The sequence below is a fragment of the Neomonachus schauinslandi genome, chromosome 2 (genome assembly GCF_002201575.2).
Source record: "Neomonachus schauinslandi chromosome 2, ASM220157v2, whole genome shotgun sequence".
Taxonomy (NCBI): domain Eukaryota; kingdom Metazoa; phylum Chordata; class Mammalia; order Carnivora; family Phocidae; genus Neomonachus; species Neomonachus schauinslandi.
This window is the reverse complement of record NC_058404.1, coordinates 60,240,403-60,267,093: the sequence shown is the minus strand read 5'-3', so window position 1 is coordinate 60,267,093 and position 26,691 is coordinate 60,240,403. Positions and strand designations below refer to the sequence as shown.

The 26,691-nt window shown below is 36.4% G+C and overlaps 1 protein-coding gene across 1 annotated transcript in view; it reads left to right on the top strand.

Annotated features, from left to right (window-relative positions):
- The window catches only part of ANXA10 (annexin A10), an 89,773-nt gene that overhangs the window by 46,361 nt on the left and 16,721 nt on the right, over window positions 1-26,691 (top strand). The window contains exons 4-6 of the mRNA XM_021698745.1: window positions 16,570-16,683; window positions 18,370-18,460; window positions 19,485-19,564. Coding sequence (XP_021554420.1) covers window positions 16,570-16,683; window positions 18,370-18,460; window positions 19,485-19,564 — 285 coding nt within the window. The remainder of the gene's footprint in view (window positions 1-16,569; window positions 16,684-18,369; window positions 18,461-19,484; window positions 19,565-26,691) is intronic.

Here is a 26,691-nt window from a genome sequence, read left to right as displayed (position 1 = left end):
GTGAATGTGTGCAGAGTTCAAGTTCACTATTCAGACCCATCCTGTTCTCATAACACTTTTTTCTTTTCCTATTATGTCTTAGCTTCATGGTTAAAAATATAGATCTTGAACTATCAACATACCTAGGAAGTAGCTGGCTAGAAAATTACCTTAGCTACTTTAGAGGTAGTATTATCATGTCCCTAGCACAAGTAACAGGTGTGGCATCTTTTCCTCTGTCCTCACTTTTACTTTAGAAGTGAGGGGTAGATGTAGTTTTAGCCTCAAAAGCTTAAATTCATTACACAATTTATCACAGATCAATTATATAAGCATGAATTAAGTAATTTAAAATGGTCCAACTACCTTATCTTTCAAATATATAATGGATTAGATATACTCCTTTTGGTGAAACTTAACTACCAGGAAAATAATTTATAATTTCAAGATAATTTTCTATAAAAGCAATCAAAATTTTGTAAGTTTAGAAAAACCTCTATATATGCTTGTTACAGCCTGAGCAATTGTTTGCCTTTAAAATAACATACAATCTGCCAGGGAGGAATGGAGGAACAGAGAGCTGGAGGGAGGAAAGAAGAGAAGAAAGGAGGGAAAGAGGGAGGAAAGGAAGTAAAAAGAAAGGAGACAGAAAATTAGATACTCCTAAAGCCAGGCCTAATTAGGCTTCAAAACACTCTCTAAAACAGTTCTATAAATTTGCACTCCCACCTACAATAAATATATAATGGTTCTCATTTCCCTTAAATCTTCATAAAACTTCTGAAGTTGTGACCAATTTTATGGATATAAACGGGATCTCATTATGGTTTTAACTTGTTTTTTCCCTGATAAAATGTAATGTTGAGATCTTTTCATATTTTTTAACCTCCTGTTTTCTTCCTCTTTTAAATTAACTCTAGATTCTCTTATTTTTCTTTCAGTAGCTTGTCATTTATTGATTTGTAGTTATTTATATAATTTGGACATCAGTTATTTCTTGTGTATGTAGACTATAAATATTTTCTCCAAGTATATGGATTAATTTCAAATTATGTTGTACAAACTTCTGTCAAAAACGTGAAAGGTAATGAGACTCTGACATACAAGATAGCAAGCTAACGAGCCAAGATAACATAGATACTGGTAGAAGACAGGAGACTCTGAGTCAAAGACAAAATACAGTTTATCACTCGTGGTCATAGTAGTTGCCAAAGCGTCAGAATTTTTGCAAGAGTTCCCTGAGCCTCAATCCCAAAAGTCAAGGCAAAGATGACCAAGTAACACCTGCACATGCAGTGGGTTGCACTGCAGAAGAGAAACCATAAGATAAGAAACTTAAATCAGAACGCATGGCTGCCCATTGCTCGTAAGGGAAACACTATATCTTATGATACTATTCACTATATAAACATCTTTGGAAAGCTAGTCTAGAACAAAGGGCTGTCAGTGCCTCACTCTGTGTAACATTCAGAAACATGAGACCTACAGAAAATGGTCTTCCAACAACATCACAACTCATTTCATTTCACTACATGCCATTTTCACTACTGGCTTTTTTTCCTACGAGCACACCAATCCCCAAGCCATTCCTATCATTCTGGCTAACAAAGGCTGAGACTAAATCCATCAAATTGTCTTATACGGCATTTAATTATCAAAGGATTCCAAGCAGCAGGGGGAGGTCAATTGGCAGTATTGATTCCAACATGCCCCCATAGGGGGTCTAGACCCAATGAACTCAACAAATTCCATAAATCATCAAGGCCTATCTTAAAAAGCTGAGTGGCTTGTTCTTAAGTTTTAGTAATGACCTTTCTACTTGGTTTGAAGTTTTCATTTAGATACAGCAAGAGGTATTTACTGATGGCAAGGACTTCACCTTTGCCCACAAGGAAGAAGTCTAGAACAAGTCTATCATCCATAACAACGTTGGGCAGTGAGTTGAGGTCATCCTAAATACCTTCTAGAGCCAAAGTGGTGTGATTAGGTATTCCTTCCCCAGGTGCCAAGATTGTTGTTCTTACTCCACCATTATAAAATTGTCACTTTTCTAGTAGTTATAACTTCATCATTTTTCTTATTTTTTCTAACTCACACCCAAAACTTTCTTTTGGAAGGGTCAGATGCAGGAGGGACACTTTTTCTTAGACTGCCACCCACAGAGTAGACCAACCAGTACACCCTGAGGTTGACAATGTTGGAGAAAGAAAAGGATCATCATGCCCAGGAATGGTCAGGATAGAATCCCAATTTTTCAAAATAGATCTACATAATTATAAGAAAACTCCTGTTTCTCTCTGCACTATTCAACACTTCATTTCTGACACCAAATGTGTGGATTATTTTCCTCAAGCTAAACAATTCTCATACTAACTACCCAGAGTTACCACAGATCCTACAGGTTAAAGGCTGTCTCACAAAATTATCTCCCACTTCAGACACCCTAGATTGTCACCTGTATTTCTGACTGACTGGCTGTAAATTGGAGGTTCCCAGATCTTCTTCCTTGAGTTCGATAATTTGCTAGAATGGCTCACAGAACTCAAGAAAGTGCTATGCTTATGATTATTAGTTTATTATAAAGGATACAACTCAAGAACAGCAAAATGGCAGGGATGTACAGGGCAAGGTATGTGGGACAGGATGAGGGATTTCCATGCCCTCTCTGGGCATGGCACTTTCCCAGAACTTTGATGTGTTCACCAACCTGAAAGCTTCAACTTTAAACTTGTATAGTTAGAGTTCTTATAGAGGCTTCATCGTATAAGCACAATGGATTGAATCACTGGTTACCGGTGAATAAGTCAGTCTCCAGCCCTTCTCTCTTCCCTAGAGATCAGTAGGGCTGAGGATTCCAACCCAATCCTCTGGCAATCAGCCCCCTTCCTCTAAGATCACCTTATTGGCATAAACTCAGATATGACTGAAAGGGGGTTATAATGAATAACAAAAGATTATCCTCTCACTCCTATCAGAAAAGGACAAGGTTTTAGGAGCTCTGTGCCAGGCATGGGGGTTGAAGACCAAATATATATATATACTTCATTATGATTATTATCCAGGAGTGAAAACTGCATTCAGTGACCAACTGCCCTGCTAAGCTGTGTACATCAGAAGGAGGTAAAGAAGACAAAGTCAGAAATTTTACTGAGTCAATTATCATCAATACCAGAAGTCTATGGATGGTGGAGACTATGGAAGGTCCATCAGATAGCTTAACTATCAGTCTATTGTTGAGTGATTTTTATAATAAACACTGAACCATGGTGAGACTGCAAATAGTCTGGAAAGTCAAACACATGACACAGATTAGATTCAAGGACCATATTTGTATCCAGAGTCAGCTGACTGAACAGGAACAGCAGTGCTATAGTTTGAAAAAGTGTTAACAATTCCCATGACTTCTAGTAACCTCAAGAGGGGACCAAGTCTGATGCATTCCATCTGCCAAAGCTGTGCAGGAGCAATGCCCTCTGAATGATGATTTCCCTCACAATGAGTGAGGCAGGTCAAGTTCTGACTAGACTCACAAAGCTGGCAAGAAATGCTAACCTTGGCATCAGACACATAAGATACTTTACTACATGTCCAGTTTATGATGGCATATGTGTAATGATGTCCAGTATGATAATGGATCCAGGTAGCAACAGTATAATCTGGGCAATGCAGGCTTGATCAGGGTCTCATCAAGAAATAAGCCTTTAGTATGGACATCTGTGAGAATGACACCAAAGTTCCTATCAGCAGCCACAGTTTGTTTCGACAGACTACTGCCCCAGAGAAACTCCTTTTTCATATGGAATCTGTACTTTTCTAAGTGTTAAACCAAAGAGAAAGGTCTAACAGTCCAAGAGTGAATAAAAAGATGAAAAAGTTTATCAAGGGGGATACTGGCCAGAACTATGAAAACAGCCTTGATCTCTGCCCATTGAACAAAAATGGCCCATTTTTGGTTTTTCACAGCTATCACTGAGTTGAACAACCACAGCAGCCCAGTGGACATCATTTGGTTTTAGCATATCTGAACCATCAATAAACCAAGTCAAGGCATTTAGGGCAACTGACTGAAGTCTCCATTGATTCAGCAGCTTGTTTCAAGAAGCAGAATGGGGTTGAAGTTTCCCCAAATGAAGAGCTGCCACTTTTTCATGTAAAATCATGATACTTCTGGGGCCAGGCCAGCTGTTTTCTTCGGTGTGCCATTTCCATTTGATGAGACTTGTTGATTTCTTCCCACCTTGCTGGTCATTGAGTCCCAGTTGACCCACCAAAATGAGACTATCAGGCATTCAATTTCTGAGTCCGGCAGCAAGCCGATAGCTGCTTTTCAAAAGTGGCGTACCCAGAAGTTATATCAGGAAGGCAATAAGTTTAAGACACCAAGAGGCACCTCCGAGATGCTGCCTCTTCTTGCCAGAGGTTCCAATCAACAAACCCGTCTGTCACAGAGATGGTTGGCAGATAGTAATCACTGCGGTTATGGGACCTTCCCCATTTGTGCTATAAGCAGAAGCACTTCCCTATATGTGGCTCATTTCTTATCAAGAGCATCTCCTTTGGTACTTATAAGCATTCCCAGGAGAGACAAATAAACATAAGTTCATCACTGCTGATGAACTTGGTGCACTCTTTTTTTTTTTTTTTTAAGATTTTATTTATTTATTTCACAGAGAGACACGGCAAGAGAGGGAACACAAGCAGGGGGAGTGGGAGAGGGAGAAGCAGGCTTCCCGCGGAGCAGGGAGCCCGATGCGGGGCTCGATCCCAGGACCCTGGGATCATGACCTGAGCCAAAGGCAGATGCTTAACGACTGAGCCACCCAGGTGCCCCAACTTGGTGCACTCTTGACTCAGTAGCCAGAGCCGCATTTTGTTCTGGCCACAGGCACAGGGTTTGGTCCTTTTGACTGATTTGGAGTTGGCTAACATTTGAAAAGGTTTTTAGTGAGTCCATCTTTGAAATGGATTCTGTAGCAGTGCGGCTGTTGTCTCTGTGATGACACCTTGTGTTTGACTGGTATTAACATAAGAGCTAGGAGACTTTTCCAGGCAGGATACTATTATTGTTGAGTATTTTTATTCTACCTTGTTTTATACTCCCCCAAATTAATCCTTATTATGCTTTTGATAAGTTAATGCTTATTAACTTTTATTCATAATTTTCTATTTCTTTGTTCATTTTTCTTCTAATATCCAACTCCATGTCTCTGATCTCAATGTCATTTTTCCAAAGGACATTTCTTAGCATTTTTTTTCCAGAAATAACAAATGATTGTTAAATTACTCCAGTCTTCTCCTTAAGAATACCTTTATCCTTTTTTCTTCAGTGTTGAATATTAGTTTAGATGGCTATAGCATTCTTGGCTGAATTCCAGTTACTTATCCTTAGGTCTTTGCAGATATAATATTAATTTTTTTCCTGGCCTTCACTGGTAACTTTTGAGAAATCCCTTCTCTCATTAAAAGTTTTCCTTTGTAGATTACCTTTTATTCTCTGTTTGCTTTTAAGATTTTTTTTTTATCTTTGGTATTCTGCAGTTTTACATTATTAGTCGATAGGCTCATGTACTTTTATCTACATAACTGAGGATTCACATATTATATGATAGTTGAAATAGTGTCTCCCTGGTATTGTCCACATTCTCTCCTGCTGTAAATCCTATCCAACAAAAGTTTGTTCTTGCCATTCAGTCTCCCAAGTCTCTTAACCTTATATTCATATCATCTATTTCTTGTCTGTTTCTGTGGGATTTTTTATAATTTTTTTCAGGTAGTTTTCCAATTTACTAATTCCAGTTCAGTTGTTTATTAGCTACTCTTTAAAGAATATATTGTGTTTTTAAATTCTAAAAGTTTTTCATTTCTAGAATTTAATTTGTTTTCTTTTTAAGTGTCTTTTTTTTTTCATAGTGTTCTTTCCTATTGTTATCAATTGTCTCAAATTGAGGTTTTAATTCAGTTGTTTGTAGAGTCCACGGTCTATCCACTAGAAAAATTGATTCTAAGTGCATACCATATTTTTATTGTGAGAACTTTTAAAGTGATGCTCATTTTTTTCAGTGAGAATTTTTTTTTTCCTGGAGAGTCAGAGAATCTCTCTAGATTTGTTTGGCATTTGCTTCTTCCTGGTGTCCCAGGAGAATCACCAGCCCTGGATCAACTTTCATGATGATTTCTCCTCATAGAGGTCTCAGTTCATATGGGTACAGTAGAATAAATTTAAAAGTTAAGTCCAAGGGAGATACAGCTGCATTATTCTGAATTCTCAGGGAAAATATCCTTCTACTTAAAACCCAGACAATGAAAGGTTAGTTTTCTGCTCATCTTCCAATGCTGAATGGTATTTTTTTTTTTCCTAGTTCATACTTTTACTGAGGGTATAATTCTTTGAGGTTCCCAACCTCATAGAGGTTTCAGACTTAGTTCCTTGTATTACACTAGCCCCATAAATGCTCTCTTGTCCTCATATAATGTCCCACACTGGGCACTAAAACCCAAAACAAATAGTTCTCAAAACCAACCCCTACTCTCCCCAGTCACCTGCAAGGTCATCTCCAAGATCAGCTCCTTTGCTTATCCTCTGATTTTCATTTATCCCTTGGTTTTTACACCCAGACGTTTCTCTTTATTCTGAGATCAAGCATACTTTTAAAAGAATGTTATTGTTATTATGGTGTTTACGGGGGAGGACTTCAGTTTTAATATACTATGTTTCTCCAGGAGACCAAAGTATTATCATCATTACCAGACAAAAATTAGCTCAAATTTCCACTGAAAACTGAATCATTAAGTAAACTGTGAAAACATCTACAAAGTGGAGCTGTTCAAAAGAATATTCACTTACCACTGTGAGATGACAATGCAGCTTGCACGAGTGTTTTTATGATAGAATAAATAAAATCATGTGAGTACTTATACAATGAATATTGGGGAAGGTAGAATTAAGAGAAATTCTAAGGCACACTTTATATGGGCCTACATCACCGAGTGTTTAAAGAGCAAATATCATTTTTTACGGTAATAGAAAAAGGCATATAAGTTAAAAGCATATAAAAATGTTCCCCTGAGCATATTCAGACAAGCAAAATGTTAGTCATATGTCTACTTCTTGCCCCTGATTACACATAATTATATAAAGGTAAGAGGAACAAGGAAGAAGAAACTACCATTTTACTTTTAGTTTAAATGGAGTGGTCAGAAGAGCTGCACCATGGGTAATCTACAGTTTCATCAGCAGCATAGAGCAGCTCAATTTGTAGAGCAAGTACTCATTAGCTTAATGCAAGGCCAAGCTGTGATTCCTACAGAGTTCCTTTAGGGCAAATTTTTGGCGAACAAAAAAGTAGAGGCAGTCAGGCTGGGGAAAGTAACACTCCAAAGGTTGTATCTGCAAAGTTATTTATATAACTCCCAGTGAAAATTTAAGGCTTTAATTAGAGCACCTATTTGAAGGCTCCTCTTTGAACATGCAGAGATTAGCTATTTAAACATAGTATTCAATATTTATCTTCCCCACAGAAAGTAATATCTCCTTCCAGATGTCCTGATAATATCATACTATTTCTACTACGATAGCACTTAGCACATTTTGCATTGCAAGGTAATTATAATTCCTGTGTTTCTGCCCCCTCCACTAAATAAAACTGCTTGGGGGATAGGGACCTTCACTTGTTCATCTTTGAATAGCCAAGAATGACTCCAAATAAATAACTGTTGAATTATAAGTAGTCTTCATTCATTTATTTATCGTATACCAATTTTGTAAGTGCTTACTATGTAGCAGGCACAATGCTATGGGCTGGTGAAATAGCCATGAATAAAACAGACCAAAAGCCCTGCCATGATGGAACTTATATTCTACCTGGGCGAGACAGATAAAAAAAAAAAATTAGTAAAATGTGTCTTGTTAGAAAGTAACAGTGCTATGGAAAAAGATAAAGGCTGGTAAGTTCCTAGCAAGTACTAGGGAACCAGGTATAATTTAAAATAGTGTGACAAAGGCAAGCTTTATTAAAAAGACAGGGAGGGGGCAATCCATGTGAATATCTAGAGAAAGAACACTCAAGGAAGAGTGAAAGGCAAAAGCAAAGGCCCTGAGGTGGAAATAGGTCTGCTATTCCAGGATCAGTAAGAAGCCGGCTTAAGTGGGAGAGGAATCAGGAGCATGGAGAAGAGGAGTAGGAGATGAGGGCAGAGAAGTGACCAAGAACATACTGTGTACCTTGTGAGTCACTGTAAAGACATTGGCATTTGCATGGAATAAAATACTTGGCTCATTTGCTTAATGTGAGATCAACTACATGAAAACAGTTGTAGTTTATCCTGAAGTGTAGAGTGAGAAAGGACATTTCGATCAGAGGAGTGACTGATCTGATTTGTATTTTTACAGGATCGCACTGTCAGGGTGTGTTGAGGGGAGACTGTAAGGTGCAAAGACAGAAGGGAAACTCATTTGGAGGCTATTACCTTAACATAGGGGAGTGACGGTAGTGGCCTGGATGAGGGTTGTAGCAGTGAAAGTGGTAAGAAATCCTCAGTTTCTGGATATATTTCTAAGTTCGAGACAACAGAATTTACTGACAATTGAATAATACAAAAGTTGTGAGAAATACAATATAATAGGTGAAATTCTGATGTGGAGAGCAAAGAGAGATAGAGAGGAGAGCGAGGGAGACAGTCCAGTATCAGCCATTTTTGACCTGTAGCAAATTATTTAGGAGTTTTTGAAGAAAATAAAAAGACATTTTTGAGTACCTAATATGTGCCAGAAAATATTTTAAGACTTTCACTTGAATTAAATATTTTTATACTTACATCAATCCGTGAAGTGGACGCTGTTGTTATGTTCACTCTGCAGACAGGGAAGCAGATACAAAGAGATTAAGCAACCTGCCTGCAATCTCATAGCTGCCACTTCACACACCCAGGATACAAACCTAAATACTTTACCTCCACAACCTGTACACTCTAATGGCATTAGCCGATATCTGATACTGCTTCTTTCACAGAAATCACATAATTTCATTGACATCTTTTATAAAATCGGTTTACCATAGCCGTGTACAGGCACACGCACGCACACCTGAGTTACAAAACAAAGATATACCAGCGCCATCTAGTGGCATTACTAATCTCGGTCTGCGGTGGAATACACAGATTCGTGTTCAGTGTTACTACGCATAGGATGACATAATATGCAGAGTAACTGAAGATGTTGTTACAAATATTTGGGAGGAATGGTCATCACAGATACTGTAGACAAATAAATGACTTGCAATGCCCAAGTGACTGTCAGCTTGAACACTGACTTTATCCTTTACATATAATCAGTAAAATAGGGTTTTTTCTCTTAATGAATGAACATTCATTCATTTATTCTTACATTTGTTTATATATTCACTTATAAATTATATATATATTATATATATATCTCCTCTGCACATTCTATACTCAGCACTGTGCTAGAGATCGATGGTGAATTTAGTAAAATTTACGTGAAAGTCTGTGTCCTGATAGACTTTTGGGGGAAATAAATGCATATAATATAGTCAGGAAAATCTAGTGTAATAAATGCAAAGATAGAGCAATGGTGGCAAAGAAATAATCAACTTCGGTTAGAGTTAGAGGAAAGCTCATAAGAAATGATAATTCTAATATTTCTACCTTTCCATCAGCTGCCAGCTACCATTATCTTCTAAAAGTATATTACATTGGTCCGTCTGCATTTAAACCTTCGATGCACTGCCACTAGATTTAAAAGTTCATAAACACTACATTCACCACCTATATGTTTTGTTATTAACTTGCTTATATATCACTCGTGGCTTTCTATGGCATATATAACATGGAAAAAGAGACCAGAAGGCCAGAATCCCGGCTCTGTCACTTACTTGTTTAGTTATACGGAACTTGCTACTTAAGCACTATGTGCCACAATTTTCTCACCTATATCATGGGATGTTTATAGTTCCGTGTTGTAAAGAACTATTACTGTTATTCTAACATGCAGAATCCTGTCTAACAGATAGTAAACATTAAATCTTAGTGGTTAATATAATCAGCACACTCCTCTGCTTAAATCTCCACTATTAGGACCTTTTCTCTCTGAACTAGAAGGGACATTGGAATAACTGGCATCCAAGTCTCTTTCAAAACATTCAGATTTCCAAATCAATTCAATGTTCATTTAGAGCTAAAGTTAACTGCGTATGTCCTGTTTTTCTCCATTTCAGTAATGTTCAGTTGGAATGAAAAAACAAGCATCCTACCTCCAAACAGGATATTATTTTACTCATCTGAATAAATTTACAAACTCTTCCTCTCACCTAAGATTCTCATATGGCCCCCCACCCCAGCCTAATTAAAGAATCATTGCTTTATCACACCAGTGTTATGATGGGTGTATAATTCTGGTGTGGAAAAAAAATGCTAAAAACTACTAAATTAGATGATACTTTGAAACTAGGTATTAACTAGTACAGCATATAAATATAGTAAAGTAACTCTATTTGAAAGAGTTAAATAAATTGAAGCCTTAGAAAATATTCACTTTGTAGATGCCAAAATAACATGTTAAAATAAAATTTAAAATCCACAATATTGAGGTACAATTTATATAAAACATTCATTTCAGTACAACCTGATGAGTTTTCACAAATATGATAGTTCCAGATGATCCACATCCTTGCTAATGCCTGATATGATCAGTCTTTGTAATTTTAGCCATTCAAAAGAATGTGTAGTGCTACCTCATTGTGGCTTTACTTCCTATTATTTTAATGACTAATGGTAAGTATCATTTTGTGGGCTTATTTCCCATTTGCTTATTTTCTCAGGTTAACTATCAGTTCAAATCCTTTGTATTTTTAATCAGGTTGTTGTCTTATTATTGAGTTTTAAGAAATTTTTATACCTTCCGGGCAAAGTCTATTGTCAGACATGTGAAACAACACCCGTGGTTTCCTTAGAAGAACTGAAGTTTTTATTTTGATGAAGTCAAAGTCATCATTTATTTTTTCATTTATGGATTTTACTTTTATGTACTATCCAAGAATTCTTTGCTACACCAAGACTCAAAGATTTGTTCCTATGCTTTCTTCTACAAGATTTACAGTTTTAGCTTTGCTTTTTAGATGTATACCTCTCACATAATTTAAATACAAACAGTAGGAGCAGATATCTTTGCCTTGTTCCCAATCTTAGGGCATGAGTATTCAATTTTCACTCCTAGGTATCATCTCAACTCTAAAGTTTTTATAAATGCCCTCCATCAACATGAAGGAAATTCCTTCTATTCATTCTTTCCTAAGAGTTTTTACTATGTTTATGTGTTAAACTTTTTTCAAATGCTTTTGCTATATCTATTGATATCATGCAGCTTTTCTCCTTTACTGCTAAAATGAGGAATTGTATTTATTGATTTTCAAGTGTAAATTGACCCTGCATTCCTCGTCATTACATGTCATTCTTTTGACATATTTTATATATTGATAGTTTTGATTTATAAATATTTGGGCACACATTGTTTTTTTGCATCTGCATTCATAAGGAATATCAATGTGCAATTTTCTTTGCATGGAAGTTTTTTTGATTTTGTTATTAGGGCAATACTGGCCACATAAAATAGATTGAGAAGTCATCTTTCATCTATAGTTTTTTTTTTTTTTAAGATTTTATTTATTTATTTGACAGAGAGAGATGCAGCGAGAGAGGGAACACAAGCAGGGGCAGTGGAAGAGGGAGAAGCAGGCTTCCCACGGAGCACGGAGGATGCAGGGCTTGATCCCAGGACCCTGGGATCATGACCTGAGCCGAAGGCAGACGCCTAATGACTGAGCCACCCAGGCGCCCCTTTCATCTACAGTTTTCTAGAAGATTTTGTATAGAGTTGACTTTATTTCTACCTTAAATGTTTGATGGATTTTATCAGTGATTGCACCGGGGTCTAGAGATGGGCAAGGTGGGGTTAATTATGAATTCAATTTCTTTAATATAAGGAGATTCAGATTGAGTGTAAAATTCTGCTTGAGTTTTCTTTGATAATTTCTATCTTTCAAGAAATTGGCCCATTTCAACTAAATTTTAAAACTTAGTGGCATTAATGTGTTCATAATATTTCTTCTTCCTTTAATGTCTGTAGTATTTGTACATGCCACTCTTACATTCCCAATATTGATATTTTGTATTTTCTCTCTTTTTTTCTTGATCAATCTAATTAGAATTTTATTAACATTACCAATTTTAGAGAATTAGATTTTTACTTTATTGACAGTTTCTAGTATTTATCAATTTTCTATTTTATTGGTTTCTGATCCTGTTATTTTCTTCCTTCTTATTCTGAATTTAATTTTCTTTCTAGTTTTTTTGATGTGGAACCTTAGGTAATTTATTTCATATGTTTTTCTTATAATATAAATATTTTAAAGCTAAAAATTTATCTTCAAACACTGTCTTAGCTGCATCCCACAAATTTTAACATGTTGCATTTTCACCTTCAGTAAATTGAAAGTATTTTCTAACTTCCTTGTGATTTATAATTTTATCCTTGGATCATGCAGAAATACATTTTTTAACTTCGAAATATTTGGGATTCTCCAGATACATTTTTATCATTAGTTTTGAAGTTAATTGTGTTGTAGTGAGAGAACAAATTCACAAAGAGGCACATTACAAGCCATATTGAAGGAAACATCTCAAGGAGCTACAGGTGGGCATGGGAAAGAGTGAATGGGCAGAGGATTGAGAAAGCAAAGAAAGCCCAGTCAGGACAGCATAGCTGGGGAGTTAATCTTCTATTTTCATGTCTAAGACAGAAAGCATGATCCTAAGGACAAAGTTGAAGTTTGAGTGTAGGTTGTCAAGAGCCAAGTACCACACCTACTCGACTTCACCCTCAAAACATCTATGCAAGGTAGAATTGACTTAGAGATGAGGAAGAGTAAGGGAGATTAAAATTACTTTGTAATTTTTTAATAAAAGGTAGTTATTAGGTCAATTGCAGACTTTGATAGAGTCCCTACATGAATTTGTGAGTCCATTTAAAAAAGTATTTTCTTAAAATTTTATCTGAGAGAGACCATTAAGAAAAAAAGTAAGCATTGTATCCTAGATGTTTAAAACAACTAAATAATGGGAAATTATTCGTGGAAATAATTCCAAGGGCACAGGTTTGGTATTTTGTTGTTTTGGGGGGTTTTTTGTTGTTGTTTTTTTTTTACATAAAAGATACTACATTGAAAATTTTTAAGTAGAAATTAAAGTTAAAATAGTAATACTAATCAAGATTTATATCTCTTGATAATGCATACTGAGAAAAAAATCATCACTTTTGGGGCACCTCTGTGGCTCAGTCAGTTAAGCCTCTGCCTTCACCTTAGGTCATGACCTCAGGGGCTGGAACCCCACATGGGGCTCTCTGCTCAACAGGGAGCCTGCTTCTCCCTCTCCCTCTGTCCCTCCCCCTGCTCATGAGTTCGCTCTCTCTCAAATAAATAAATAAAATCTTTTTTTAAAAAATCATCATTTTAAGAAGCATAATTATTTGGTGAATTAAAGGAACATAAGCTTAGAGTTCCTTTGTCACCAAAAGCTGCCCTGCTTCCTGAGTTCCCACAGGAGCAAAGATCCAGTCACCACATAATTCTGTGCTATAAGTCTAATTTAATACTCATCTTCTCCTCAAGTGGATCTTTCAGTCCCTTCAGAATGACTTATTCACAACCACATACGAAAACACACATACGCAGACACAAGGACTACCCACCAGCTGCGCACTGCTCTTTTACTGACTTACCTTTTCGAATGTGGATTAGTCAGGGTTCTCCAGAGAAACAGAACCAACATAATATGAATATATGTGCACATCTGCTTGATAGGTGACGTGAGCCAGACTCCTTACGGACGAGCCTGGGAAGGGGGTCTCTGGCACCTGCGGTACGCAGGTGTTTCTCATCACAGGAATCCCCCGCCGGCGCTGGGCTCCGGTGGAGGAGCTCCGAGATCCCGCGAGATGGGGCTCCCTCTGGGGAGAGTTGTTCACCTGCGCAGTCCGCAGGCCTGGTTCAGCCGTCCTCTGAGTCACCTCTGACGCTCAGCACATCCCAGCCCATCCTGGCCCTGCCCTGCCATCCAGAACCACACCTACTGCTACATATCAAATTAAAGGAAAAAAAAAATCTCTATCTCTCTCTCTCCCCCTCAATCCCTCTCCCTCACTCGCTCTCTCCCTTTCCAAGTCATGTAAGACCTTATAGCAAGGATATAATAAGGAGCTCAAAATCTCCTGTAAGAGCAATGGAAAACAGTTCAAGGAGAGTGACATGATCTATCTCTGTCTAGCTAGAGAGAGAGAGAGAGAGATTTTCAGGAATTAGCTCATGTGGTCATGGTGGCTGGCAAACTCAGAAATCCATAGGTAGGCCTGCAAGCTGGAGTCTCAGGGAAGAGCAGCAATTGAATTCCAAGGATGGTCTCTTGGCAGACTTCTCTCTTCTTCAAGGGAGGTTAGCCTTTTTCTATTAAAGCTGTTAACTGACTGGATGAGGGCCACCCATGTTTTGGAGAATAATGCTTTACTCAAAGCCTACTGATGTAAAAATCTCATCTACAAAATACCTTCACAAAAACATCGAGAATCATGTGTGACCTGATATCTGGGTACTGTGACCCAACAAGGCTGACACATAAAATTAACCATACAAATGGCTTCTGCATCTCCTGTCACAGTGTTACTTGTCCTTTCTGGTCTAAAAGTGACCTAGTTCCCTAATCCTATAAATCTATTCTGATCTTTTATCTGAATTCTTCTAACTGTTTTGTACTACTACTTTAGGATCTTATGCTGTGAAAAATGACATTTGAAAGCCTTAGAAAGTGTATTAGCTCATTTTTTACTTGTTATCTCTGGGTTTGTGGAATGTGAATCTCCTTGAAAACAGAGACTCTGTTGCATTTCTCCAGCACCTAACACTATGTCTTGGAAACAGTATTAAATCAAACAGTATTGAATAACTGCGATCTTTCCTTCAAAAAAATTTTTATGCTCCTGCATGAGAATGCATAAGAATATGTTTCACAGGCTCATATGTATATATATAATATATATGTTTTATTCATTGATATAGCCCCAGTACCTAGAAGAGTGCCTGGCTCGTATCACCTTAACAACCATTTGGTAAAGAAATTAGAAATAGTCAATGGTGCATAAGGAGGGAATTAAATACAATATAAGTTCTATGGAAGAGGGGATCTTATGCTTCTGGTATATACTCCAAGCACCTGACACAACTCTAGACATGTATTAATTGCTCATTAAATGAACTGTACTGACCCTAGCAAAAATTCAACAGATTCTCTGTATTACCAGTTACCACCTTATGGATAAGTGCTTTTATTTGCTAAAAAGAAAATCCACAATATAGGAATGGTGTTGTCAGATTATAGTAAATAAAATGAAAATAATGACTATTTCATTTTTTTATTCCAATAGAGCTTATTATGCCTCATTGGCATCTTTAACTTGAATTCTATTATTGAATCACCTCCAAACTAAAATATTGCATATTTTTAAAGTAAAACTGAATATACTCTATATATTTTAGCAAGAAATGTTAAGTTTTAAACATCTTTCAGATATCTTTGTAACCTTACAAAAAATACAACTAACATATTTTTTTAAAGATTTTATTTATTTGAGAGAAAGAGCATGAGCGGGGGGCGGGAAGAGGGAGAAGGAGAGGGGTGGAGGGAGAGGGAGAAGTAGCTCCCCTGCTGAGCAGGGAGCCTGAATTGAGGCTCCAACCCAGGCTCCATCCCAGGACCCCAAGACCATGACCTGAGCCGAAGGCAGAAGCTTAACCGACTGAGCCACTTAGGCACCCCTAACATATGTTTTTTAAATATCCATTCTACGCTAGTAAAATAAAAGTCAAAATTAAAATGATCAATTTCATACTTTTATAATATGTATTCCAAGAACAAACATTCAGCATGCTTCTTTTTCTCCTTAAGTGTTTAACTTTCAATATTTAAAAAATGTATGTATTAATGTGGCTATTTGATGAAAGTTCTTAGATTACTTAATTCATTTACACAAGCTTTTTGGCAATAGGATAACCAGAAACTCCTGCTAAAAGACACTGCTGCAATGATAAGATAAAATGCACATTTTATTTAAGGTCTAATGTTAAATTAATTCCACACAAGAAAACTAAGAACTAAAAACACAATGTTTTTAGGTTTCAATTTTTACTTATTTTCATAATGAGATCAACAGAGAAGTTGGTGTTAGAATTGGGGAAAGAAGATCATTTTATGTTTACACGACTAAAATGTCCATGTAGATGACCTCTCATGCAGAGATGTGATTACATCAGTCATCTCCAAACCCTCAAGTCCATCGTTCCTATAATCCCTGTATGTGCATATTTTTATGTGCATGTGTGTGCATATATGTGCATCAAAACCAGGCTTTTTGCTACATGAAATGAACATAGAAAAGGAAGTCCTAGTAGATGACTTTCTGTAATTATCTCATTTCTCTTGTAAAATTGGTAACTAATGTAATAAAAATATTTACTTTTCCATCCATAGGACCTAATTGGTGACCTGAAGGAGAAGCTTTCAGATCACTTCAAAGATGTCATGGTTGGCCTCATGTACCCACCGCCATCTTACGATGCTCACGAACTCTGGCATGCCATGAAGGTAGTGGTCTGACACAAAAATATACCTATAATAGGGGTGCCTGGGTGGCTCAGTCCTTAAGCATCTGCCTTCGGCTCAGGTCATGATCCCAGGGTCCTGGGATGGAGCCCCGCATCGGGCTCCCTGCTCAGCGGGAAGCCTGCTTCTCCCTCTCCCACTTCTCCTGCTTATGTTCCCTCTCTCACTGTGTCTCTTTCTGTCAAATAAATAAAATCTTTAAATATATATATCTGTAATAAGTACAAGGCAGTATTTCAGTAGAGAGGAAACTGCCCTGTGATGTTGCTGTATGTGATCAGGGGTTGGGGAGGGAATATCTGAGCAAAAATAAAACAACGAAAATGTCGTGCTCAGGAGAAGTGACCCTGTTAAGAAGAGGGGCTTCTATACCTTAGTAGCTGGGATCAGCCTGTTCTTTTGCTGTACAAACTCAGATCCACTGACCCAGCTCTATGCCAAACTACCAAAAGAAAAAACTAAATAAGCTTCCAGGGTTGTTCATATTCATCTCTCCCTAGTATGTATTCATAAATTAAGCAAAAATGTTCTAAGTCATGTGAACCTCTTTAAACTATTTGTAAAAATTGGACTCACTAAGTAAAAATGGGAAACTGAGTCAGAGACAAAATATAAATGACATCTTTATTTTTGTGACCCTAAGAGTCCTTTACAAAAACCATTGCTCAAGTGTATAAAAACTTTACTTCTGAAGAATTAAAAATAATGTCCTTACAGGAAAGTCATTTCCATGAAATAAATTGACTACAGATTTGTTAGAGACTTTGTTGGCTACAGATGGGGTACAAAAGGCTTTTTACATCTTTCCAAATACTGATATTAAACACCTGCAGAACTGCTGCAATCATTCCAATACCATGCCTGCCAATGACCAGATTACTCAATCTGTGAACAATGTGTGACAGGAAAGAGGAAAGAGGAACAAATTAAGGGAATCTGGATTTTGGCCATCCTATTTGCAGATGAGAATAGACATTGTATAAAATTCATATGCATTTCAACCAATCGCTTTTTTATAAGTTGCATATGGCAATTCCTACCTCTTGCAAAATGATGTGACTACAAACTATAAGAAGGAAGTCTCAGGTTACTGTTTAGATAAACTGTTATATTTTATCCGTATCACATGGAATGGTAAGGATTTATGAAACTTCCTGGAAGAGGTGTTGTCTTTATGATCACTAGCACAGAAAAATAGATGCATATAGCTGTAAGAGACCGTAGAAAGTACCCAGTCCAATGCTTAGACAGATGGTACAAAAATCCACATTTAGGGAGAGGCAGGGAGCCGGCCCTGAAACATCTTTAGGAAACTAGGAGACCCTGGTTCTAATTTCAGCTTTCCAAAGACTGATATTCTAGTAGCAAAAAAAATCAGTGTCATGAGCCTTGTTCAAACATCTTTTTCCACATCATTTAGAAATGCCTATGTTGTTTTATTCTAAATGAAGGAACAGAGTTTCAGAAAATAGTATCCTCCCAGGGTCAAGTGGCTAGTAAATAGCAGAGCCACAACTGAATTGGGCCTATCTTTATCCCAAACACGCTTTCTTTCTCCTCCGCCGCCTCTCAGAATACCAGGAATGTTGTAAATCCTTATTATACATAAGATGCACTATTATTCCCAATACAAATGCCTTTATATTTCACCCTTTCTCTGTATTACAGGGAGCAGGCACTGAAGAAAATTGCCTCATTGATATTTTAGCTTCAAGAACAGATGGAGAAATTTTCCAGATGCGAGAAGCCTACTGTTTGCGTAAGGAAGTATACATATGTACATATATTTTACACACATATAAGCTTTATATTTTTCAAATAGCACACAAAATATTCCAGTTTATGTGTTTTTAAAAATTTTCTAAGACACCCTTATATTTGAAATATCACTCACTCAAGACCAATTAACTCACTAAGTAAAATTGATGATTAGGTTATCAAAACTGAACCGATTCTCTAGACAATCAAGTTAAGCAAAGTTTCCAGGAAAATAATTGCAAGTTTCTATGAGGTGAGTGTTTACATTAATTCAGGCAAGTGCCCAGCACCATGTGTAAGGACCATTTTATTTCTTACCCAGGAGAAACCAGGTGTCTAGACAAAATAGAGCAAAGAACAATAACTGCTTAGCAAATTTGACAAATATGGTTAACTACTTCACTTTATGTAAATCTTGTAATCACTGTGATCTATCTCAAAATCAGATTTTTACACATTTTAAAAGTAGAAAAGTTAACTATTTTCATTTTCAAAAAGTTTAATGCCTTAAGTTGCATCGCATCATGTATTACCTCTCACTGAATGTCAAGAAACTATTCTAGACAGTTACCTCTGCTGCATTTGAGCAAGAACAAGGGGAATTTCCCAAAGGGAATGAAGTAAGAACCTTCATTTAAAATATTAAAGGAAACAAAGCACTTGGGGAAAGTGCTAGGCTGCGTAGCAGTCTATGGAAATAGAATGCAGAATTCCGAATTTTGAGAATTAGAGAATGTGCAATGACTCTCGTGTTGTTTTTCAATTTTGGAATAAAGATAATAGCTTTTTAAGAAAACAGACTTGTGCCTATGTTACTGTTAGGTGTCCACATTTCCTTGGTGGACTCTTTAGGAGATTGACTTCATCTGAGTAGAAGGCAGTAAAAGACAAAGAAATGTCAACAGATTGATTGTATTTCCTGTACTTTCCCCTCACAACTGAGGAAATAATATTAACTTACTCAAAATATGTTGATATGTGGTTCTATAAAAAATCACACCTTTAACATGGAAGTTTTTTCCTAGAATATAGCAGCAACCTTCAAGAAGACATTTACTCAGAGACCTCAGGACACTTCAGAGATACGCTCATGAACCTGGTCCAGGTATGAAATTCAAAAATTCACACCATTTTGCACTAGTAAAAAATATATATGTTTCATTTTCAAAAACTAGGACAGAAAACTCCAGTTTAAAAGTAAATTCTGTATAATAATATTTACTGAATACCAGCTAAATTCAAAGCACTATAATAGAAACTTGGCTTGGATATAGAAACAAATGAATATGAATAATACACCATTTCTATTCTAAAAAAATCTACTATATATAAGACAATTATGATTATAGACACATACATAAATAATTATATTAGGTTCTAGCTCCCTGTCTAAAGAGCTAATAAGTAGAAATCCAGAATTTGAATTGAATCCTTTAGACTCCCAAGTGCCAGCATATGATCCTCAGCACTGCCTCTGAAAATTCTGTGGTACCATTCATCACCACAAAAGAACACTACTTCAAATTAAAATTAAAATTTGACACTTATTTTGTTTTTCTGCACTGATAAGATGGTACGTAATTATTTCATTCAATTAGTATTTCTTGAAAACATCCCACATACTAGCATTGTAATAATATTTTTAGATATAATTAATCTTTGTTTTATGCATATTCTTAAATATGCCTGTCATCCAATTCAGCAAAGACATTCAGGAATGTAAAAAGAATCAATGTGCAGTTCTTTACTATCAAAAAAAAAATCTACTATCTTTTTTTTTAACATATAATGTATTATTTGTTTCAGAGGTACAGGTCTGTGATTCATCAGTCTTGCACAATTCACAGCAAACAATCATGGAACACTACATCAAAAACTAATGATGTAATGTATGGTGATTAACATAACATAATAAAATAAAATTTTAAAAAAAAAGAAAGAAAATCTAAAAGTTCATAGCTGGGAAAAATGTCTCAAGAACCAGTATTTTGGTTTGGTTTATGTTGTATGAGTGTGTGTGTGTGTGTGTGTGTGTGTGTGTGTGTAATGAAAGAAGCACTTCTAAATCCCCCAAACTTGGGATGCTTGGGTGGCTCTGTTGGTTAAGTGTCTGCCTTCTGGTCAGGTCATGATCCCAGGGTCCTGGGATCGAGTCCTGCATCGGGCTCCCTGCTCAGCGGGGAGCCTGCTTCTCCCTCGACCTGCTCTTCCCCCCTGCTTGTGTATTCTTTCTCTCTCTCTCTCTCTCTCTGACAAATAAATAAATAAAATTTAAAAAAATAAATCCCCCAAACTTTTCTCTTTATGTCAAGAACATAGCCAAGTAGTTGGTAGTTAGCACAAAATTTCACTTAGAAACATTAAGTAGATAGAATTTTATACATGGGGATGTAAAATTAAGAAAAGACTTCATTGCCTTTAAAGAAAAAAGAATAAATGATAGCCCTTTTAGGGAATAAGAGGTGGAAGAGCAATACCTAGAAAGAGAGCAAAAGACCAAGAAGGAGGAGACTAGGGTGAGAATGCTGCCAGAGGACCTGGGAAACCCAGGGCCCCACACGTTCAGGAGGGGAGTCCAAATCACCAGATGGAAACATGGGATAGAACATGGAATGTTCTTTCTTCCTTTTCCCTGAGCCACTCCTGTACCAACTGCCTCTATGAGTCGCTAGATTTTTTTTAACCTAAACATTTCTATGGCCACTATTGCCAAACTCTAGATATTCTTCCTTGTCCTGTATCCTCTTCTGGTTTATCTGAAGTGGTACTGTGCAGTATATCCTCTGTGAGGGTTGTATCTCTTTCACAGCTCGATTGTGGCAAATTTAGAGATCTAGCAGTTTGTTTGCAGCTTGAGTAGTCCACTTTCCTTTAATCTGGATTCATGATGTCCTTGAAAATGTAAATATCTAAGAAACTTAGAAGAATTCTAAGGTAATTGCTTCCAGGGAATACTGTATACCACTTAGCCATACCCAAACTTCTCTCCTAGACATATTTCTCTGCATCCTTTCACTCTCCCTGACCATATTTCTTGTTTTTCACGACCTAAAGCCAGTTCCTTGAAAGTCCTCTCAGATAATAAATTTAGTCAGATACTTGCTGCAGCGGTGAGTCTTAAAAGATGTTTGCTTTTCAAATCTTCGTCAAGATTGCTTAGAGTCAGTGGTTTCCCCTTTGAACTGTTAGAGACACCAAATACCTGGACTTTTCTCTACTCTCTTTTATTTCTGCTTGCAAACCAGCCAATTATTTACTGAGCTCATCTCTTTCTGGTAATACATGGCCCAAAACATAAAGTAAATGCCATTTCTCAAGCTCACATGGAGACCAGAACAGGTGCTACTGATCAGAATACAGCACTCCTCCAAGAAGTGATTCAGAGACTCAGTCTCTTTCCATCTAGTGGCTAATCTAGCTTTCCACCTTCCCTCTAATTTCATCATGCCTGTCCTCAATCTACAAAAACAGAAAGACACTGGAGGATTGTTCCTGGGAATTTTTATGGGCCTCGCTGTGATGTCCATCACTTTTGCTCACATTTCATTGGCTAGACCTCCATCAGATAACTCCCCTTAATATCAAGGGTCGATGTAAAATATATCCAGTTGTTTGTCCTCAAAGATGAAACAAGTTTGGAGATCAGCTATCAATGTGAAAATGAGACTTAAAAAGCTGCAACCAAAACAGGCCAGTGAGCAACAGAAGATGGAAGAATGAAGACATTTATGGCAATAAACAGGAAATCTATGAGGCTGACTATTTTGGGCACAAAAATAGAGAATGTCCCAAGGGATAGCAATGAATTAAAAAAGGAACAAATAAAATGTCCTGCATTATTTCTTAAAAGTACTTTAAAGGGTAAATGTCTTTGCATTTTTATTCATGCTTTAAGTTTTTTGACATAACCTTATTGTGTCACCATTTTTGATCTTTAAAAGATGACTGTTTGAAAGTTTCTTGGTCCTACTTCTAATCTTACCTGTAGAATGATGATGTTCATCATACTATATACTATGTAATAGTATACAATTTTAATCTGAATATATTAGCTATATTTTAAATTTCTATATAACTAATCCTATTATGGATAATTAATTCATATGAGATGAAAAGAACCCAACTCCATTTTAATCTTTTATTCCTTCTGTTTTGTTTTCAGCCTTGATAAACTATGTATGTGTAAAAAAATATCAGTCCAACATTTACCTGTATTTGATTGATTGATTGCTGAGTTGTTCCAACAAGCAAATTTCAGAAAAGCTAATACGAAAGCTAGTATGGGAGTAATCAGTTCCATCAAGCCTCTGATTGACCCTGCTCTTCAAAGCCTCCTTCTGCTCCATGGGAATTGCTCTCCTCCGAGCCTGTTTTATGTATTTCTAGTCTATCTTACCATATTATGTGGGATGTGTATACATACCCACCTATCCCAGTAGCTTCAGTTTCCCAATCATGAGAACTATGTCCTATTCAACTTTATAGTCTTAGAACAAGGGTCTGTGTATGATACATGGAAAGCAAGTCAGATTTTTTGGGAATAAATGCTGCAAAGAACAAATTCTTTAAAAAGTCTGAGTGAATAAAGAATAACAAGGAAACAAGGAAGCATTCAGTATGGGAAAGAAAATACAGAATATTCCCCAGCTATTCAGGAAAACACACCCATAGCCATATGCTGATTTTTTCCCGAAATTACAAATTCAAATATTTACCTTACAGAGATTTCTATTTTTTTAATTCTACAAAGCTTAATTTTTTAAAAAACAAAGTTTTTTAAAACTTTTCTGAAGTTAAAGTATTGTATTACTGTACACAAGAAAGATAAAAATTAAGAATTATTTCTACCTTGTCTAAAACTAGTCTGTATACAAAAATAGTTAAAGTGAGAGCATGACCATTATTAATGAATTTTTCTTCTAAGATATCAATGGCAGTGAATTACTACTTCATTTTCCTTCTTTTCTTATGTTATTTTGCTGTCTTCTTCATTTGGGGTGGATTAACATGTCCAATCAAAGACAGGTGGTATGGTTTCCCTTAATATATGTTTGTTATGATTAAAACTTCATGTTGGGGCACCTGAGTGGCTCAGTCATTGAGCGTCTGCCTTCGGCTCAGGTCATGATCCCAGGGTCCTGGGATCAAGCCCCGCATCGGGCTCCCTGCTCCGTGGGAAGCCTGCTTGTCCCTCTCCCACTCCCTCTGCTTGTGTTCCCTCTTTCGCTGTGTCTTTCTCTGTCAAATAAATAAAGAAAATCTTTTAAAAAAAAAAACAAATTACCATGTTGTCTGGTAATGAATGGAGAGTTAGTGCTCCAATCTATTTATTAATTCTTGAATTCAATCATACAATATGTTAAAAAACATATTCCTCAACAATATGTGTTGTACTTCACACATATTTTGTATGATTGAATTCAAGAATTAATAAATATATTAGATTGGAGCACTAACTCTCCATTCATTACCAGACAACATGGATTTTACTTCTTTTTTATCCTTTTTATGCGGTATGAGTGTGTGTGCCCAAGTTATTCTCAGTTTTGAATTAGGAATAAAAATTCCTAAGGAAAACATTGTTGAGGAAGCCAAGTATTAACTGCACCAGATCAAGGAGAGATTGGTAATTTGGACTGACTGGATTTCTTCAAATTGTTCACTTGAAAAAGGTGATATAGTACTAAGCAAATCCACTGACTTTCAATTAAATTAAAAATTTTCAGTAGCTCCTGGAGGGCTCACTCGGTTAAGTGTCTGCCTTCAGCTTGGGTCATGGTCCCAGAGTCCTTGTGATGAGCACCCAATGTCTTATGGAAGTGCTGTGTACCTGAAACTAATATTATACTGTATATTAACTAACTGGAATTTAAACAAAAACTTTAAAAAAATTCTCTCAATTTAAAAAGGTCATAATTTGTTAATTTTCAACAAATGATGCTACAAAATATAAATTAAAACAACAGTTTCCCAGTCAGAAATTCATATCGGCATAGGCATTGCCCCTAATAAAGGAAAGCCAACGGTCCCATTGTAAATCCATGAGTTGCATCCTAGTATCAAACAAGTTTTTATTTTCTTAATATCCAAATAGAAATTTATTTCAATTTATTGATGAAAAATATACATTCTCTGGTAGGAAACAAAGTGTATTTTATTAGGATAACTTTGCATTCCATTAAAGCTATGTCACAGTCCAGCTTCTGCTCCCTAATCCTGCTTCCTTCCTCTCCCTTCCCTAAGTGTTTCTCCCAAGCCCACTCCATAATAAATAAGACACGTGCTGGGGCGCCTGGGTGGCTCAGTTGGTTAGGCGACTGCCTTCGGCTCAGGTCATGATCCTGGAGTGCCTGGATCGAGTCCCGCATCGGGCTCTCTGCTCCGCAGGGAGTCTGCTTCGTCCTCTGACCCTATCCCCTCTCATGTGTTCTCTCTCTCTCAAATAAATAAATAAAATCTTTAAAAAAAAAAAAAAAAGACACGTGCTGACCTCCATCTCGGAGTCAGCTTTCCAAGGAACCCGAAGGCTATATCCCCTCCTTGTAGAGACAAGGATACCCAGACTTAGAGGGATTACCATTACACATCTACTGAATGAGAGGGCCGATATGAAAAGAGGCCTAAGTACACTATCACCCCATTGTTTAAATCTAATTTCTCCTGTCTTCAACCCCATTTGACTCCACTCCAGTTCTACTTCTATTTTGTAAAATGTCAATGACCAGTGTGCAAATAACCTCTTAATATCTCTGTGCCTCTTAAATGGTTGAGCTATAAACCACTTAAAAGTACTGACATCTCAGAATCAAGATTGCAGTGGATTTTTTTAAAGCAAAGATTCTTATATTCCAGAAAAAAAAAAACAAGAACACCACACAGTTCTGAAAATTACTCATGACAGAAAATAAGTCAGGGGGGAAATAATCAGTGAACAATGTTTTTTCAGTGTAATAGGACAATCAATTGTATTCATAATTGCAGTTCCTTTTCTGTGAAATTAAACAATAATGCTTTATTATTGATAAAGTCTATATGTGAGCATGTGCATTTGTATATAAAGTAATATCTATATAGATATACATATTTTAAAACAATGCACTAATTTACGTCATCGTGGGGTTTTATCTAATTTGGATTATGACTTTATAGTATAAAGTATTATTTATTAATTTCAATTTCTAGGGTTGGAACATTAAATTGTGTTTGTGTGTTTAACTTAGAAATAGCTTTTCAATGTAGTAAAGTTTTCCTTCCAATAGAGGATATCAAAAAATGAGGGTGAACAGAGACTTAGATTTTATAAGAAGCCAAGGAAAATTAATAAAGTTTACTTAAAAATTAAAAACTTATAAGGTTTCACAGTACATTTTTCTTTTTTTTCTTTTAAGATTTTATTTATTTGATAGAGAGAGACACAGAGAGAGAGAGGGAACACAAGCAGGGGGAGTGGGAGAAGCAGGCTTCCCGCTGAGCGGGAGGCCGATGCAGGGCTCTACTCCAGGACCCTGGGATCATGAACTGAGCCGAAGGCAGACACTTAACGATTGAGCCACCCAGGCGCCCACAGTACATTTCTCTTAAAATGTAAAACACACTCTACAAGTATAAAATAATATGCATTTCATAGAAAATACTTAAATTACAATAGAAAATGGAAGTAAAAAGAGGTATCTTAGTATAATCTCCTTTAATAGTCTTTTTGAAGATCAGAAGTCTCATGGTAATTCATAATGCTTATGTATAAATAATTATATATATAATTAAATGTATAATTTCTTTTAGATTTTTTAAATATTTTGAAGATTTCCCATTGACTCCCAACTTCTACATTAGTGGCTCTTCAGTTTTGAGCCTCTGATTTAACCTTTGGATTAGTAAATCTAGAAAGTTGGGAAAAGATAAAAAGTGAATTAGGGAGCTGAAAAAGTTTATCACTTCCCCTGGCCACTGTCTGTGGTATACACCACTTGAGAGAGAATCTGTCTAGACATTTTACAAAAAGGAAATGGAATTCCTTCCTAAAGGTTGTGCAATTTAGACTGATGAGTTCCAACCAGATAACTGAGGGCTACTTCAGTGTAAACAAGTCTCTTCTACCCTATAGTTGGGATCATTATTCTCTCTCTCAATCTCTGTCTCTTTCTCTCTCTATTTCTGTCTGTCTCTGTCTTTCTCTTTCTCAATTTCCCATATATATATATATATATATATATATATATATATATATATATA